The sequence below is a fragment of the Nerophis ophidion genome, linkage group LG12 (genome assembly GCF_033978795.1).
Source record: "Nerophis ophidion isolate RoL-2023_Sa linkage group LG12, RoL_Noph_v1.0, whole genome shotgun sequence".
NCBI lineage: Eukaryota > Metazoa > Chordata > Actinopteri > Syngnathiformes > Syngnathidae > Nerophis > Nerophis ophidion.
The window spans coordinates 6,676,805-6,694,822 of NC_084622.1; the positions used below are offsets into that span (position 1 = coordinate 6,676,805).

The window sequence follows — 18,018 nt, forward strand, 5'->3', positions numbered from 1 at the left end:
TTGAGTGCCGGCCCAATCCCAAAATATCTACAGCTTTTCACACACACAAGCGAATGCAAGGCAAACTTGATCAACAGCCACACATGTCACACTGAGGGTGGCCGTATAAACAACTTTAACAAAGAATGACAAAACACATTTCGGGAGAACATCTGCACCATAACAAAACATAAACACAACAGAGCAAATACCCAGAACCCCTTGCAGCAATAACTCTTCCGGGACGCTACAAAATACACCCCCCGCTATCCCCTCCAACCCCGCCCACCTCAACCTTCTCATGCTGAGTTGATTTATTTTGGAAAACCTTGTTACATTGTTTAATGCATCCAGCGGGGCATCACAACAAAATAGGCAACAATAATGTGTTAATTCCACGACTGTATATATCGATATCGGTTAATATCGGAATCGGTAATTATGAGTTGGACAATATCGGGATGTCGGCAAAAAAATCCATTATCGGACATCTTTCCTTATGATCATATTGTTCTGTCTTTCTATATTTTTTTCAATGGGAATATATTTCTACAATCTTTTATCTCATTTTAAAGAGATTTCCATATTTTATCCCCCACCACCGATATACACAATTCTTTTAAAGTTGTCCTCGAATACTGATGTTTGAAATGAAGTGAATTATATTTATATAGCGCTTTTCTCGAGTGACTCAAAGTGCTTTACATAGTGAAACCCAATATCTAAGTTACATTTAAACCAGTGTGGGTGGCACTGGGAAAAGTGTCTTGCCCAAGGACACAACGGCAGTGGCTAGGATGACAAAAGCGGGAGTTGAACCTGGAACCCTCAAGTTGCTGGCACGTCCACTCATCCAACCGAGCTATACCGCCCCGAAATGACCTTTTCTTCTATGCTCTTCATTTCATTAACAGTATCAATTGCAATAACAATTCCAACATAGCAGTGATTATGAAAAAAATAAAAAATATTTAAAAAATGAGCAATAGTGGCTTAAACTTGCATCACATCTTATAACCTTAAAAACACAGTGTCCAATATTTTCCCCACACATAAAATAAGTCATATTTTAGGTTAATTTGATAGTTAAAACAAATGAAAAAGCTGGACAAAGTGGCTGGGGAGAGGAAAGTTTGGGCTTCCCTGCTTAGGCTGCTCCCCCCGCGACCCGACCTTAGATAAGCGGAAGAAGATGGGGCTGAACAAGGGTGATGGGTCAAAATGCAGAGAATAATTTTGCCAAACCTAGTGTGTGTGTGACAATAGAATAGAAAATAATGGACTTATAGGGCAGTATGGCTCGGTTGGTACCAGCAACTTGAGGGTTCCAGGTTCGATCCCTGCTTCCGTCATCCTAGTCACTGCCATTGTGTCCTTCGGCAAGGCACTTTACCCACCTGCTCCCAGTGCCACCCAAACTGGTCGAAATGAAATTTAGATATTGGGTTTCACTATGTAAAGCGCTTTGAGTCACTAGAGAAAAGCACTATATAAATAAAATTCACTTCACTTTGTCATTATATTTGGATATAACGAGGATAAGGACTCAAATTTAAAGTACGGTTTTATGGAATAAAAATAAATCACATCAGTAATAAAGATAAGAAATAAGGATTGAAATAAACAAGACTACTATCCAATAAAAACGATAAACAATCCTGTACAATATACAAAAAACTGTACAATATACAGAACAATATATAGATACAGTGGGGCAAAAAAGTATTTAGTCAGCCACCGATTCTGCAAGTTCTCCCACTTAAAATGATGACAGAGGTCTGTTATTTTCATCATAGGTACACTTCAACTGTGAGAGACGGAATGTGAAAAAACATTGTAGGAATTTTAAATAATTTATTCGTAAATTATGGTGGAAAATAAGTATTTGGTCAACCATTGAAAGCTCTCACTGATGGAAGGAGGTTTTGGCTCAAAATCTCACGATACATGGCCCCATTAATTCTTTCCTTAACACGGATCAATCGTCCTGTCCCCTTAGCAGAAAAACAGCCCCAAAGCATGATGTTTCCACCTCCATGCTTCACAGTAGGAATGGTGTTCTTGGGATGCAACTCAGTATTCTTCTTCCTCCAAACATGACAACTTTAGTTTATACCAAAAAGTTCTATTTTGGTTTCATCTGACCACATGACATTCTCTCAATCCTCTGCTGTATCATCCATGTATCCATTTTGGTATAAACTCAACTCGTCGTGTTTGGAGGAAGAAGAATACTGAGTTGCATCCCATTAACACCATACCTACTGTGAAGCATGGGGGTGGAAACATCATGCTTTGGGGCTGTTTTTCTGCTAAGAGGACAGGATGATTGATCCGTATTAAGGAAAGAATGAATGGGGCCATGTATCGTGAGATTTTGAGCCAAAACCTCCTTCCATCAGTGAGAGCTTTGAATGGTTGACCAAATACTTATTTTCCACCATAATTTACAAATAAATTCTTTAAAATTCCTACAATGTGAATTCCTGGATTTTTTTTTTTTCACATTCTGTCTCTCACAGTTGAAGTGTACCTATGATGAAAATTACAGACCTCTGTCATCATTTTAAGTGGGAGAACTTGCACAATCCGTGGCTGACTAAATACTTTTTTGCCCCACTGTATACAACATACAGATGTATCGCACTCGAAGGGTAATATTGCGCAGTAGGATATTGGGGTACGATATTGTATAAGGGTGAATCATTTTTTATAAGTTTCAGTTCAGTTCAATCATCGGTACTTTAAATGCATTTTTACTTTTTACAGATCACCAAGAATACAAGTTTGCAGTGCTTATTTTGTTTTTTTCAACCATAACTCTTTAATTCTCTGACATTCCCACAATAAATGAGTAAGAGTTTCCTCAGCTGGCCGACACTTCATACAAAACTTACGATCTACTGCACCAATTTTAAACAGCTGAGAAGATGTCAAATACAATCTATTCAAAACCTAAATTGACTCAGCCTATCTTTTATCCTTATTTTTTCCAAATACACTACATTGCCGAAAGTATTTGGCCACCCATCCAAATGATGAGAATCAGGTGTTCTAATCACTTGGCCCGGTGTATAAAATCAAGCACTCAGGCATGGAGACTGTTTCTACAAACGTTTGTGAAAGAACGGGCCGCTCTCAGTGATTTCCAGTGTGGAACTGTCATAGGATGCCACCTGTGCAACAAATCCAGTCGTGAAATTAAATATTCAAATGTCAAATTTATTATAAGGAAAATGAAGAGTTTGGGAACAACAGCTACTCAGCCACCAAGTGGTATGCCACGTAAACGGACAGAGAGGTGTCGGCGGATGCTGAAGGGCATAGTACAAAGACTTTCTGCACAGTCAGCTCCAAACTTCATGTGACCTTCCAATTAGCCCACGTGCAGTACGCAGAGAGCTTCATGGAATGGGTTTCCATGGCCGGTGGCTGCATCTAAGCCATACATCACCAAGTCCAATGCAAGGAGTGTTGAATCACGCTTTTCCATCTGGCAATCTGATGGAGCAGTCTGGGTTTGGAGGTTGCCAGGAGAACGCTATATTTCGGACTGCATTGTGCAGAGTGTGAAGTTTGGTGGAGGAGGAATTATGGTGTGGGGTTGTTTTTCAGGAGTTCAGTTAGCTCCAGTGGAATTACCTTTGAATGCTCCAGGATACCAAAACATTTTGGACAATTCCATGGGATAGCACTTCACGTTCATATGTGAGTAAAGGCCAAACACTTTTGGCTATATAGTGTAACATTCAATATTTGAACAAGAACCGGGCCTTGTTTTTTGTGGACACCGTGCTCGGTCGTACCTCGTTGTCGTGCGGCGGCAGCTGATAGAGGAGCTGCTTGATGCGGAACTTCTCGCCCGGACTGTTGACGTACGGAACCTTCTCTTCTGGCAGGCAGGAGAAGTAGGACTGGACCTGAGGAAGATTAGATTTAGACTTAGACTTCCTTTTCATTGTCATTCAAATTGGAACTTTACAGTACATATAAGAATGGGATTTTGTTACGTTAGCTCGTGGTAGTGCAGGATAAAAAAGCAATAAGGTGCAGATATAAATAAATAGATTACTGTAAAGATAAATATATTGCACTTTTGCATAGGCATCCACGTTTATGGATGGATGTTATATTGTCTTTTTATTCCAGCGAGTTAATCTGTTTTTGGGGTGGAATTGAGGGGATTATTATGATGCGTTCAAGAGTCTTACGGCCTGAGGGAAGAAGCTGTTACAGAACCTGGAGGTTGCGGAACCTCTTTTTAGAGTCCAACAGTGAAAACAGTCTAAGGAGTCTCTGTAGATTTTCTGAGCCCTGTTCAGGCAGCGGCTTTTTGCGATCTGCTAGATAGGAAGAAGAGGTCCTCACCACTCTGCAGAGACTTCCACACTGCAAAAGTAAGATTGAATATCTCAAATAAGGGTGATATTTACTTATTTTCTTTCCGATAAGATAATTCTTCTCACTAAGCAGATTCTATGTTAGAGTGATTTTTACTTGTTTTAAGGGTTTTGGTCCCAAATGATCCCAGGAAGATAAAACAGCTTGTTGCTGAGATTTGATGACCTATATTGAGTAAAACATGCTTGAAACTAGAATATCAAGTGTTGCAAATCTGTGTCATCAACACTCATAAGTATAAAACTACTTGTTCAAAGTAAGAATTTCTTATTTCAAGCATAAAAAAAAAAAAAATCATGACTTTGACCCAATTGTTTCTCATCGTTAAAACAGATGACGGCCAAATGGACTTTGGTGTTTAATTTTCAATTATACAATAGAACTCATATAGTACAGTTGGCACAGTACAGCAAACTGACGGAAATAGTTCATTCACATTCAGATAAATTCTTCAAAATTATAATTTAAAAAATATTTGGTTGGGTGCTGGGCTGTAAATATATATATATATATATATATATATATATATATATATATATATATATATATATATATATATATATATATATATATATATATATATATATATATATATATATATATATATAAAATATACATACATCCATTTTCTACCGCTTATTCTCTTTAGGGTCACGGGGGGCGCTGGTGCCTATCTCAGCTACAACCGGGCGGAAGGCGGTGTACACCCTGGACAAGTCGCTACCTCATCGCAGGGCAAACACAGATAGACAGACAACATTCACACATTAGGGCCAATTTAGTGTTGCCAATCAACCTACATTATCCCAAGGTGCATGTCTTTGGAGGTGGGAGAATACATATATATATATATATGTATATATATATATTTATATATATATATATATATACATATATATATATATATATATATATATATACATATATATATATATATATATACATATATATATGTATATATATATATATACATATATATATATATATATATACATATATATATGTATATATATATATATATATATATATAATTGACTGAAAGAGCATGCACTTGGCGCGATGATGTCATGTTATAGATGGGGAAAATGCAAGAAATGTAACGCCGGGCGCATATCATTATGTCAAGATAATGGCACTAGCATGTACTTAATTTAAGCATATTTTTCAACATATTGAGCAAAAAGGTCCTTTTTTTCTACCAAGAAAAGAGCACTTGTTATTAGTGTGAATATACTTATTTCAATGCATTTTGGGGTTCATTGAGGTTACCTAATTTTACTTGTTTTGGAAAGTCTTGACAAGCCAAATTTTCTTGTTCTATTGGCAGATATTTGCTTAGTTCAAGTAAAAAAAAAATGTTTTTCTTGTTTTGGAACACTGACTTTTTGCTGTGCAGTCTGAGGCACTGCAGGCTCCAGTCCAGACAGAGATGCAGTAGGGAAGTAAGCTCTATATAGTGCCTCTGTAGAACGTGGTCAGAATAGGTGCTCTTTTCATCCGACGCAAAAAGGGAATGCGCTGCTGAGCTCTTTTTACAGGAGCTCCGCTGTGTACACTGCAAAAAGTCAGTGTTCAAAAACAAAAAAAAAAAATACAAGTTTATGAGTTTGAACATCAAATATCTTGTCTTTGTAGTGCATTCAACTGAATATGAGTTGGAAAGGATTTGCAAATCATTGTATTTCATTTAGATTTACATCTAGCACAATTTCCCAACTCATATGGAAACGGGGTTTGTAAAAACTAGTTCATTGTTCTTAATGGAAAGGCGACAAGGCAACCGCTTGTTACTTTCGGGGTCTACTAGCCGCTCAGGCAAGTCCAGTGGTCTAAAAATGCATTTTCCCATCCATAACATGACATCATCGCGCCAAATTAAATATTTCTGTTCAAAATAGCTTGAAATTTCACATGTTAAAATGTTTAAATAGTAACTGTACTACTATATGAGTATGTATGTTCTATTGTTCATTGAAAATTAAACAGCAAAGTCCATTTGGATGTCATCCGTTTTAATGATGAGACACAATTGTGTCAAAGTCATTTTTTTTTTTTCATGCTTGAAATAAGAAATTATTACTTTGAAAAAGCAGTGTTATACTTGTGAGGGTTGATGACACAGCTTTGCAACAGTTTATATTCTCGTTCCAAGCATGTTTTGCTCAATATAGTTCATAACATATCAGCAACAAGCTGTACTATCTTACTGAGATCATTTAGTACCAAAACCCTTAAAATAAGTAAAACACTCTAACATAAAATCTACTTAGTGAGAAGAATGATCTTATCCGAGAGAAAATAAGCAAATATCACCCTTATTTGAGATATTTAATCTTACTTATATTTCAGTTTTTGCAGTGTGGAAGTCTCTGCAGAGTGGTGAGGACGTCTTCCTCCTATCTAGGGAAACGCAAAAAGCCGCCGCCTGACCAGGGCTCAGAAAATCCATAGAAACTCCTTAGACTGTTTTCACTGCTGGACTCTACAAAGAGGTTCTGCAGCCTCTAGTAAAACACTTAAAATCTGCTTAGTGAGAAGAATGATCTAATCAGACAGAAAATAAGCAAATATCACCCTTATTTGAAATATTTAATCTTACTTAGATTTCAGTTTTTGCAATGTGGAAGTCTCTGCAGAGTGGTGAGGACCTCTTCCTCCTATCTAGGGAAACGCGAAAAGCCGCCGCCTGACCAGGGCTCAGAAAATCCGTAGAGACTCCTTAGACTGTTTTCACTGCTGGACTCTAGAAAGAGGTTCCGCATCCTCAAGTAAAACACTTAAGATCTGCTTAGTGAGAAAAATTATCTAATTAGACAGAAAATAAGCAAATATCGCAATTATTTGAAATATTTAATCTTACTTAGATTTCAGTTTTTGGAATGTGGAAGTCTCTGCAGAGTGGTGAGGACCTCTTCCTCCTATCTAGGAAAACGCAAAAAGCCGCCGCCTGACCAGGGCTAAGAAAATCCGTAGAGACTCCTTAGACTGTTTTCACTGCTGGACTCTAGAAAGAGGTTCCGCAGCCTCAAGTAAAATACTTAAAATCTGCTTAAAATGATCTAATCAGACAGAAAATAAGCAAATATCACCCTTATTTGAGATATATTTAATCTTACTTAGATTTCAGTTTTTGCAGTGTTGGGACCAGGTCATATTGTCAGTTATCTGCGCTCCCAGGAACTTAGTGCTGCTTACGATCTCCACTGCTGTGCCCAGGATGAAGAGTGGATTGATTGATTGATTTAAACTTTTATTAGTAGATTGCACGGTATAGTAGATATTCCGTACAATTGACCACTCAATGGTAACACCCGTATAAGTTTTTCCAACTTCTTTAAGTCGGGGTCCACGTTGATCAATTCATGGAAATGATGGCATCGGTAATCCAGTTACATTTGCTTTATTCCTAGTTACGGAAAACCGGGGAAGCGGGTTCTTCATAAATCATCCCGGGTCAACAGGTCAAATGAGTTTTTACAATCATAAGCTTGTCTCTATAGGGACAGGACAATGCACGCCGGTCTTTGCTGGCACTTTGACCTTTTTTTTTTCGGGGGCCGACCACTCGGAGAGTAAACTTTATGAGGGATGGGCCATTACGGCCCGCCAGATAAAGAGGTGGGACGTGCTGGTCTTGTGTGTCGGGGGACTTCCTGCAGCTCCAGAAGGGGAGCGAACAGCAATTTAGCCTGACAATCAAGCCCATCACCACCACCCCGTCGTAAATTATGCACATTTTGACGCCGCTATTACCCCTCATCTCGCTCCACGGGGGCTCGGCTATGTGTTCCTTTCCCAGAATGACGGGTGCAGTAAAGACATTACAGTTGAGCCAAAGAAAAAAAAAAAAAGCCCTGTATTATTTATTGTGCTTCTCCATCCCCTCCTTGGCGTCCATGTGTGTGGTTCAACACAGAGATAGAGGAACCGGGGAGAGCCGGGTTTAGGAAACATGCCACATTACTCCGGCTGCCCTCCGGGCTCGACTAACAGCCCTGCTTGTGTTTGTGGAGGAAAAGGCTTGTTAAAAAGTCGGCCCCCCAATTCCCGATCCTGCGAGCAGCAGGATGCTGGACCCACCGAGTCCTCCACAACAGATCTCTGATAATCACAAGCAGACTTGACCAGACTGCAGTTTGTGAAGAAAACCCTCACATCCTGTCTGTTGAGACAAGTTTGTTTTTTCCACCAGGGATCGCTTTAATGTCGGCATTATTTCCACGGACCCGCTTTCTATAAAAACCTTTGGCACATGAACATTGTATACGTATATGTGTGTATATATATATAGCTCCAGCCTATCTTGCCGATTGTATTGTCCCGGCAAGAAATCTGCCGTTCAAAGGACTCCGGCTTATTAGTGATTCCCAGAGCCCAAAAAAAGTCTGCGGGCTATAGAGCGTTTTCCGTTCGGGCTCCAGTACTCTGGAATGCCCTCAAGATGCTACCTCAGTAGAAGCATTTAAGTCTCACCTTAAAACTTATTTGTATACTCTAGCCCAGGGGTCAGGAACCTTTTTGGCTGAGAGAGCCAAAAAGCCAAATATTTCAAAAAGTATTTCCGTAAGAGCCATATAATATTTTTCTTAACACTGAACACAACTAAATGTGTGCATTTGTAAGTAAGACCAACATTTCTAGGGTATAAGAGGTCTCTTATTCTTTGTAATAACATTGTTATTCTGAAGCTAACTGGGGTGTGCCAGGACAGGCCTCGAAATCAGCGACAGGTGCGTAGATGGTCCACCTGGGCCTTGACCTGTCGCTCTGTTATAAGCAGCAGCCAGTAGGAGAGACGGGGTTGGGGCTGGAGCCAGAGCGCGAGCGAGAACGAAAGACAAAAATACAATTTCTGGACAGCAACTGAGAGACTTATTGAAAAATAAAACAATATTGTAACCCTGAAACAGGCTCTCATTTCGGTGCTTGGTGGTCTGAAGAACCCCCAGAGGGGAAAGCCCCACACTAACCAATAATAAATGAATAACTTCTTACCATTACGCAACTTCTTGAACAGGTGCGGTATTTTTAAGACTGTGATTACAAGTGGAATCATTCATTACTTATCATGTTAAGCAATGTCAGCTCAGATTTATCCGAGAGCCAGATGCAGTCATCAAAAGAGCCACATCTGGCTCTAGAGCCATAGGTTCCCTACCCCTGCTCTAGCCTTTAAATAGACTCCCTTTTTAGACCAGTTGATCTGCCGTTTCTATTATTTTTCTCCTCTGTCCCACTGGAAGGGGTCCGGTCCGGTGGCCATGGATGAGGTGCTGGCTGTCCTGATTCGGGACCCAGGATGGACCACTCGTCCAGAGCTTGGGGTGGTTTCCTGCTGGCTCCACTGTGGACGGGACTCTCACGGTTGTGTTGGATCCACTATGGTTGAACTTTCACAGTATCATGTTGGACCCGCTCGACATCCATTGCTTTCGGTTCCCCTAGAGGGGGGGAGGGGTTGCCCACATATGCGGTCCTCTCCAAGGTTTCTCATAGTCATCATTGTCACCGACGTCCCACTGGGTGTGAGTTTTCCTTTCCCTTATGTCGTTGTGATTTGTGTTGTGGTTTGTGCAGCCCTTTGAGACACTAGTGATTTAGGGCTATATAAATAATCATTGATTGATTGATAATGTACTATAACAAAGGAGTTGTAACATACAGTCGTGCTAATAAGTTTACATACCCTGGGAGAATTTATTTCTTCTCGACCATGCAGCCCATTTTTCTTCAAGTGCCTCCTTATTGTGCATCTTGAAACAGCCACACCCCAATTTTTCAGAGAGTACTGTATTTCAGCTGAAGTTATTCGTGAATTTTTATTTTTCATCTCAAACAATTTTACTGGCTGGTGTGGCTGAAATCTTTGCTGGTCTAAATGAATCCCTCATTCTCCATTTCTTAATCAGCGTTTGAACACTACTGATTGGCATTCTCAATTCCTGGGCTATCTTTTTATACCCCTTTCCTATGTTATGAAGTTCAATGACCTTTTCTTGCAGATCCTTCGACAATTCTTTTGCCTTTCCCATGACTCGGAATCCATAAACATCCGTGCAGATGCAATGGTCTGCCAAACAAACATGTCACAGGTGCGGATTAGAACCCTTCTTCCATTCATGCTTAATGGTTGTGTGAAGCTATTTATTGGCAAACAACTGTATTTATTCTTTTCAATTAAAAATGACAAAAGAAAGTACCCAAATGACCCTGATCAAAAGTTGACACACCCCAGTGACTTTGATCTGATAACATGCCCAAAAGTTGACAAAAACAGGTTTGAATGGCTCATCAAGGTTCCAATCCTCACCTGTGACATGTTTGTTTGTAATTGATGTGTGTGTATGAAAGGTCAGTGAGTTTCTGGGCTTCTGACAGACCATTGCATCTTTCATCCAGTACTGCACGGATGTTTCTGGATTCCGAGTATTGGGGAAGGCAAAAGAATTGTCAAAGGTAATTGAAAAGTTAATTGAACTGCATAAAACAGGAAAGGGGTATAAAAAGATAGCCAAGGAATTGAGACTGCCAATCAGCAGTGTTCAAACGCTGATTAAGAAGTGGAAAATGAGGGATACATTTAGACCAGCAAAGATTTCAGCCACACTGACAGGAAAATTGTTCGAGATAAAAAAATAAAAATACACGAATAATTTCAGCTGAAATAGAGGACTCTCTAACAAATTGTTGTGTGGCTGTTTCAAGATGCACAATAAGGAAGTACTTGAGGCGGTATAGCTCGGTTGGTAGAGCGGCCGTGCCAGCAACTTGAGCGTTGCAGGTTCGATCCCTGCTTCCGCCATCCTAGTCACTGCCGTTGTGTCCTTGGGCAAGACACTTTACCCACCTGCTCCCAGTGCCACCCACACTGGTTTAAATGTAAAATTTAGATATTGGGTTTCACTATGTAAAGTGCTTTGAGTCACTAGAGAAAAAGCGCTATATATTCACTTCACTTCACTTGAAGAAAAATGGGCTGCATGGTCGAGAAGAATAAATTCTCCCAGGGTATGTAAACTTATGAACACAACTGTACATCTATTAACAATCTTATAGGTGTGTTTAGTGGGACAGGCCAAAGTCAAGTCGTAGTTTATGAATTAATTTTTGTTTCTGTGCGGCCCGGTTGCAAATGCGTCACGGACTGCTACCGTTTTCCAGACCGGTGGTTGGGGACTGGTCAATTTCGGTCTTCCAACAATCGCTATTTCTTCAGAATCCAAACATATATTCATGTACTATATATAGACTATTATTTGTGCACTCTTGACAAGTGATGCACTGGAAATGAGATCGTCTTAAATAGACTTTGCTCACCGAAACCGGATCCACTTCCTGGCAACTGTATTTTTCCGGCGTGACGTGGCTCGCCACAAGATGACAAAAAAGTCACATTCCGGTCGCATTGGATTCAGACAAGGGTTGTCCCAATACCAATATTTTGTTACCGGTACCAACATTTATTTCGAAACTCTTCGATACATTTCTAAATAAAGGGGGCCACAAAAAAAAAGGCATTATTGGCTTTATTTTAACAACATTTTAGGGTAGAAAGCATTTAAGTCTTATCTTAAAACTCATTTGTATACTCTAGCCTTTAAATAGACCCGCCTTTTTATACCAGTTGATCTGCCATTTCTTTTCTTTTCTTTTCTACGCTGCCCCCCTCTTTTTTGTGGAAGGGGGCCATGGAGGAAGTCCTGGCTGTCCAGAGTCAGGACCAGGGGGTGGACCGCTCGCCTGTTCTTGGCTGTCTTGAGTTTCCAATAATTTCTACAACTCTTATTTTTTTGTGATCGGAGCACATACTTGTTGGTCACAAAAAACATTCATGAAGTTTGGTTCTTTTATTAATTTATTATGAGTCTAGTGAAAATGTGAGCAAATCTGCTGGGTCAAAAGTATACATACAACAATGTTAATATTTGCTTACATGCCCCTTGGCAAGTTTCACTGCAATAAGGCGCTTTTGGTAGCCATCCACAAGCTTCTGGTAGATTTTTTTGACCACTCCTCTTGACAAAAGTGGTGAAGTTCAGCTAAAGTTGTTGTTTTTGTTTTCTCCAGAAGGTCTTATCTTTTTCCATGTGAAGTCAGGTGAAACAAAAATGTAGCTGTTTGGCCACAATACCCATGTATTTGTTTGGAGGAGAAAAGGTGAGGCCTTTAATCCCAGGAACATCAAACCTACCGTCAAGCATGATGGTGGTAGGTTTATGCTCTGGGCCTGTTTTGCTGCCAATGGAACTGGTGCTTTACAGAGAGTAAATGGGACAATGAAAAAGGAGGATTACCTCCAAATTCTTTAAGACTACCTAAAATCCTCAGCCCGGAGGTTGGGTCTTGGGCACAGTTGGGTGTTCCAACAGGACAATGACCCCAAACACATGTCAAACTTGGTAAAGGAATGGCTAAATCAGGCTAAAATTACGGTTTTCCTGACTTAAAGGCGTGGACAATGCTGAAGAAACAAGTCCATGTCAGGAAAAAAAACACATTTAGCTGAACTGCACCAATTTTGTCAAGAGGAGTGGTCAAAAACTCAACCAGAAGCTTGTGGATGGCTACCAAAAGTCCCTTATTGCAGTGAAACTTGCCAAGGGACACGTAAGCAAATATTGCTGTATGTGTACTTTTGGTCACATTTTGAGTAGACCCATAATAAATTCATTAAAAAAAAAAACTTCATGAATATTTTTTGTGACCAACAAGTATGTGCTCCAATCACTCTATCACCAAAAAATAAGAGTTGTAGAAAGTATTGAAAATTCCAGACAGCCATGACATTATGTTCTTTACAAGTGTATGTAAACTTTTGACCATGCCTGTCCATCCATTTATACTTCATATTACTCTACTTTACTTTCACATAAAACAACACTTTTTTATTTTATTTTGTAGTGTTAGCGACTAGCGATTTCCTCCTGGTCTATTTCCTTAGTTTTTACTTTATTAAAGTGCACATGCAAGTGATATGGAGGCCACATTGGGCCCCCTTTGTGAAAAATCAGATCCAAAAATAAGAAAAATCAGATCTGGCCCACTTCTGCCTGCAGTGTAAACGTAGTCTAAGTTTACCTTTTAAGCTGATTGAGCTTTTCTGAATTGTGTTGTTCTGATCTTCCGTGAGGGCTCGCTTCCTTTCTCTGAGACCTCAACTGGCCGAGCATCATTTATCTGGGCCAAGCACTCGCCGAGTCAGGAATGAGAATGAAGTCATTGCTATTTTTATCCTCCATCCAGGGGATATTCAGCGTACGTAGGAAAAAGATCATTTGTTATCACGGTTCGCAAGAATGGCGCTCAACTGAGTGTAGGCTAAGAAAAATGTTGACCATATTTGGAACTGAGTATGAATATTTATAAAAGTCTGGCATGAGAACACCTCAACCAGAATAACGACCCGCCTCATTGAGGATTGGTTGTGTCGGCGATTAATTACAGAAAGTATTCACAAAGCTTCACTTTTTGTGTAGCTCGGTTGGTAGAGCGGCCGTGCCAGCAACTTGAGGGTTGCAGGTTCGATTCTCGCTTGTGCCATCCTAGTTACTGCCGTTGTGTCCTTGGGCAAGACACTTTACCCACCTGCTCCCGGTGCCACCCACACTGGTTTAAATGTAACTTAGATATTGGGTGTCACTATGTCAAGCGCTTTGAGTCACTTGAGAAAAGCGCTATATAAATATAATTCACTTCACTTCACTTACAGCCTTATTGTCCTCAAAATTCTACACACAACACCCCATAATGACAATGTGAAACTTTTTTTTATTTATTTATCTACACATATATGAAAAATAAAACACAAACTAATCACATGTACATAAGTATTCACTTTGTTTATGCAGCAATTAAAGCTTCAAGTCTTTTTGAATACGATGCCACAAGCTCGGCACACCTATCTTTGGGCACTTTCTCTCTTTCCAGCACATTTCAAGCTCCATCAGGTTGGATGGGAAGTGGAAGTTTTCATCCGGGATGTCTCTGAACATTGCTGCATTCGTTTTAGTCGAGTCAGGGAGGTGACCAAGACCATGGTCACTCTGTCAGAGCTACAGGATTCCTCTCGGGGTGGTATAGCTCGGTTGGTAGAGCGGCCGTGCCAGCAACTTGAGGGTTGCAGGTTCGATCCCCGCTTCCGCCATTCTAGTCACTGCCGTTGCTCCCAGTGCCACCCACACTGGTTTAAAATGTAACTTAGATATTGGGTTTCACTATGTAAGGTGCTTTGAGTCACTAGAGAAAAAGCGCTATATAAATATAGTTCACTTCACTTCTGTGGAGAGAGGTTCAAGCTGTATGGTAGAGTGGCCAGACGGAAGCCATTTCTTAGTAAAAAAACGTTTGCAAAAATGTACCTGAAAGACTCTTAGACCATGAGAAATTAATTCTCTGGTCTGATGAGACAAAGGTTGAAGTCTTTGGCGTGAATGCCGGATGTCATGTTTGGAGAAAACCATGGCCAATACCATCCCTACTTTGAAACATTGGTGGTGGCAGCATCATGGTTTTCAGCGGCAAAAACTGGGAGACTAGTCAGGATAGAGAGAAAGATAAATGCAGGATTGTACAGAGACATGCTGGATGAAAACCAACCCTTCCCATCCAACATAATGGAGCTTGGGAGTTGCTGCAAAGAGGACTGAGTGAAAGTGCCCAAAGATTTAGAATTCAAAAAGACTTGAGGCTGTAATTGCAACCAAAGGTGCATCAAGAAATAATTGAGCAATGCTTATGTACATGTGAATTTGTAGTTTTTGATTTTTAATACATTTGCAAATAAAAAAAACCCAAAATGTTTCACATTGTCATTATGGGGTATTGTGTGTAGAATTTTGAGGACAACAACCAATGAGGCTGTGTAACATAAAAATGTGGGGAAAGTGAAGCGCTGCGAATACCGTACATGAGTGTAAAAATCAAGGGGTCATTCTTAGACATCCCTCAACTAGCCCTAAAACCCGAAGCCTCGTTTCCACGATCGGCAAAGTTGGTTGCAGCATCTTTGTTCACCTGCTCAGGGCGAAGACCGGGCGGTACCCAGGCGTACTCCTCCAGCGCGCAGCCCGAGTCGTCGTCCGAGGTGGAACTGCGCTGGAAGCCGGACGTCAGTTTGCTGACTTTCTGCTCCATGATCAAATCTCTCTGGCGCGCCCCTCCTCCGCCCTGATAGCCCGCCGCCGCCGCCACCACTGTTGCGCCCGCTAGGCTCATCAGACTCTGCTTCTCACTAGACACAGGAGAGAGGGAGGGGAAGAAGTCATGATAATGACATTTGTATCCGGCCTTCAAAAGTCTGTGAAGTCACTCACAAAGAACAAACTGCTGAGAGCCTAACGTAAGGGGTCGGCAACCCAAAATGTTAAAAGAGCAATATTGGACCAAAAGTACAAAAAACAAATCTGTCTGGAGCCGCAAAAATTTAAAAGCCTTATGTAAGTGTTAAAATGAAGACAATACATGTAAGTAATTGTCTCAGAGGGTTAGATACCTCCTGGAAATTATTACTAAAGGTATACATGTGTGTGGAGAGGCGGAGCTGGCAGGGCACGCCGGAGCCCGGCCCAAGATGGCAGCGAGGAGGCCTGCCCTGCCTCGCTGTCGGACTGCCGGCCACACCTCCTCGCCGGCATCTTGCAGCGGGCAGCGGTGTGCCTTGCCTCCATACTTGCCAACCTTGGGAACTCCGATTTCCGGAGGTGGGGGGGCGTGGTCAGGGGCGTGTATGAAATACTTGACTTTCAGTGAATTCTAGCTATATATATTTATTTTATTATATATATATATATATATATATATATATATATATATATATATATATATAAAAGAAATAGCTGAATTTCAGACGGCATCTAAAAAATACACAGTAATAAAAACACAGTTGTCCTACTAGCTGTACTGTGCTTGCTGGTTACTAAAAAAACAAAACAATTACCTTTCATTTGAGTAACCTTTTTTCTGCCATTTGCGTACTGGCGAGAGTCACTTGCCGAAATTGCCGTCAGGTGCGCAACACCACATTCATCATTGGCCAATCAAAAAGCAACCCCATAACGTTATAGCCAACATTCACCAGGAGATGGCGACAGACAACATAGAATCACTCTATTACAGACGGCGTCGCCATGGCTGTAAGTTCCTCGTTCTTCTGCTTCGTCTCCTTGTGTGTGCAGTTTTTTATTAAAATCCGTAGATGTTGTAACGTGATTGGGCAGGCAAGCTGTTTATATAGTGGGAAAGCGGACGTGAAAACAGGCTGTCCCCACTCTAGTCCGCGACATCCAGCTCCGCTGAATTTTGGGAGATTTTTGGCAGAATATTTCTTCCGGGAGGTTTTCAGGAGAGGCGCTGAGTTTCGGGGGTTTCCCGGAAAATCCGGGAGGGTTGGCAAGTATGCCTACCTCGCTGTCGGACTGCCAGCTCCGCCTCTCCACACACATGTATACCTTTAACAAACCCAACGTTTGTGCATTCACATACAGCATAAAACATTTGGTGGGCAAAATGAGTCAAATATTGAGTGGCATAAAACAGGTCTTTCTGTGGCAGCGTCGGAGAAAGTTGTACATGTAAACCAATGACGGTGAGTTCAAGGACCGCCAAAATTAGTCGGACAAATACTGTCATCAGTGAAGCATAAACACAAACATATTAGACAATGGGCTTTCCAACAATTAGAAAGGTTTCATGTTTGTCCTAGTAGAGAAAGAATATAAAAACAATCAATCAGTCAGTCAATGTTTACATATATAGCCTGAAATCATGAGTGTCTCAAAGGGCTGCACAAGCCACAAGAAAAAAAAAAACAAATATATTTTCCCCCCCATATTTTTTCATTTTTGAAAAAGTTCCAGGTGGCCACCAGGGCGGTGCTAAAGAGCCACAGATCTCATTTGACGTTGCATGGGACCCGTCTGTCTCACACTTGACTCAATCCCTGCAGGCACAAGACATTGAAACAACGTTGACAACTTGTTGAATTAAATGCTGATGTGGAGCAACGTTGAAACAACATGATTTTTGACGACGTTTAATCAATGTTGGCTTCTGAAGTTGATTTGACCATTGAAATTTAGTCATTTCCCAACCAAAATACTACAGTACAAATATAATGTTGAAATAACATGCTATTTGACAACATTGATTTGATCATTGAAAAGTGGTCATTTCCCAACCAATATTCTACAACACAAATACAACGTTGAAACAACATGCTTTTTGACAACATGTAATCAATGTCAGGATGTGACGTTGATTTCACCATTGATACGTGGTCATTTCTTAACCAATATTGTACAACACAAACACAACGTGGAAACAGTGTACTTTTTGACAACGTTTAATCAATGTCAGGTTCTGACGTTGATTAGGCCATTGAAATTTGGTAATTTCCCAACCAATATTCTACAACACAAACATAACGTTGAAACAACATGCTTTTTGACGTTTAATCAATGTCAAGTTCTGATGTTGATTTGACCATTGAAATGTGGTCATTTCCCAACCGATATCCTACAATACAAATACAACGTTGAAATAACATGCTTTTTGGCAACATTGATTTGATCATTGAAATTGGGTCATTTCCCAACCAATAGTCTACAATACAAATACAATGTTGAAACAACATGCTTTTTG

The 18,018-nt window shown here is 40.4% G+C and overlaps 1 protein-coding gene across 1 annotated transcript in view; it reads right to left on the reverse strand.

Moving 5' to 3' along the window:
• The window catches only part of LOC133562915 (prickle-like protein 1), a 47,071-nt gene that overhangs the window by 8,623 nt on the left and 20,430 nt on the right, over positions 1-18,018 (reverse strand). Inside the window, exons 2-3 of the mRNA XM_061916750.1 lie at positions 15,394-15,610; positions 3,786-3,899 (exon numbers count right to left, since the gene is read on the reverse strand). Coding sequence (XP_061772734.1) covers positions 3,786-3,899; positions 15,394-15,594 — 315 coding nt within the window. The 5' untranslated portion in view covers positions 15,595-15,610. The remainder of the gene's footprint in view (positions 1-3,785; positions 3,900-15,393; positions 15,611-18,018) is intronic.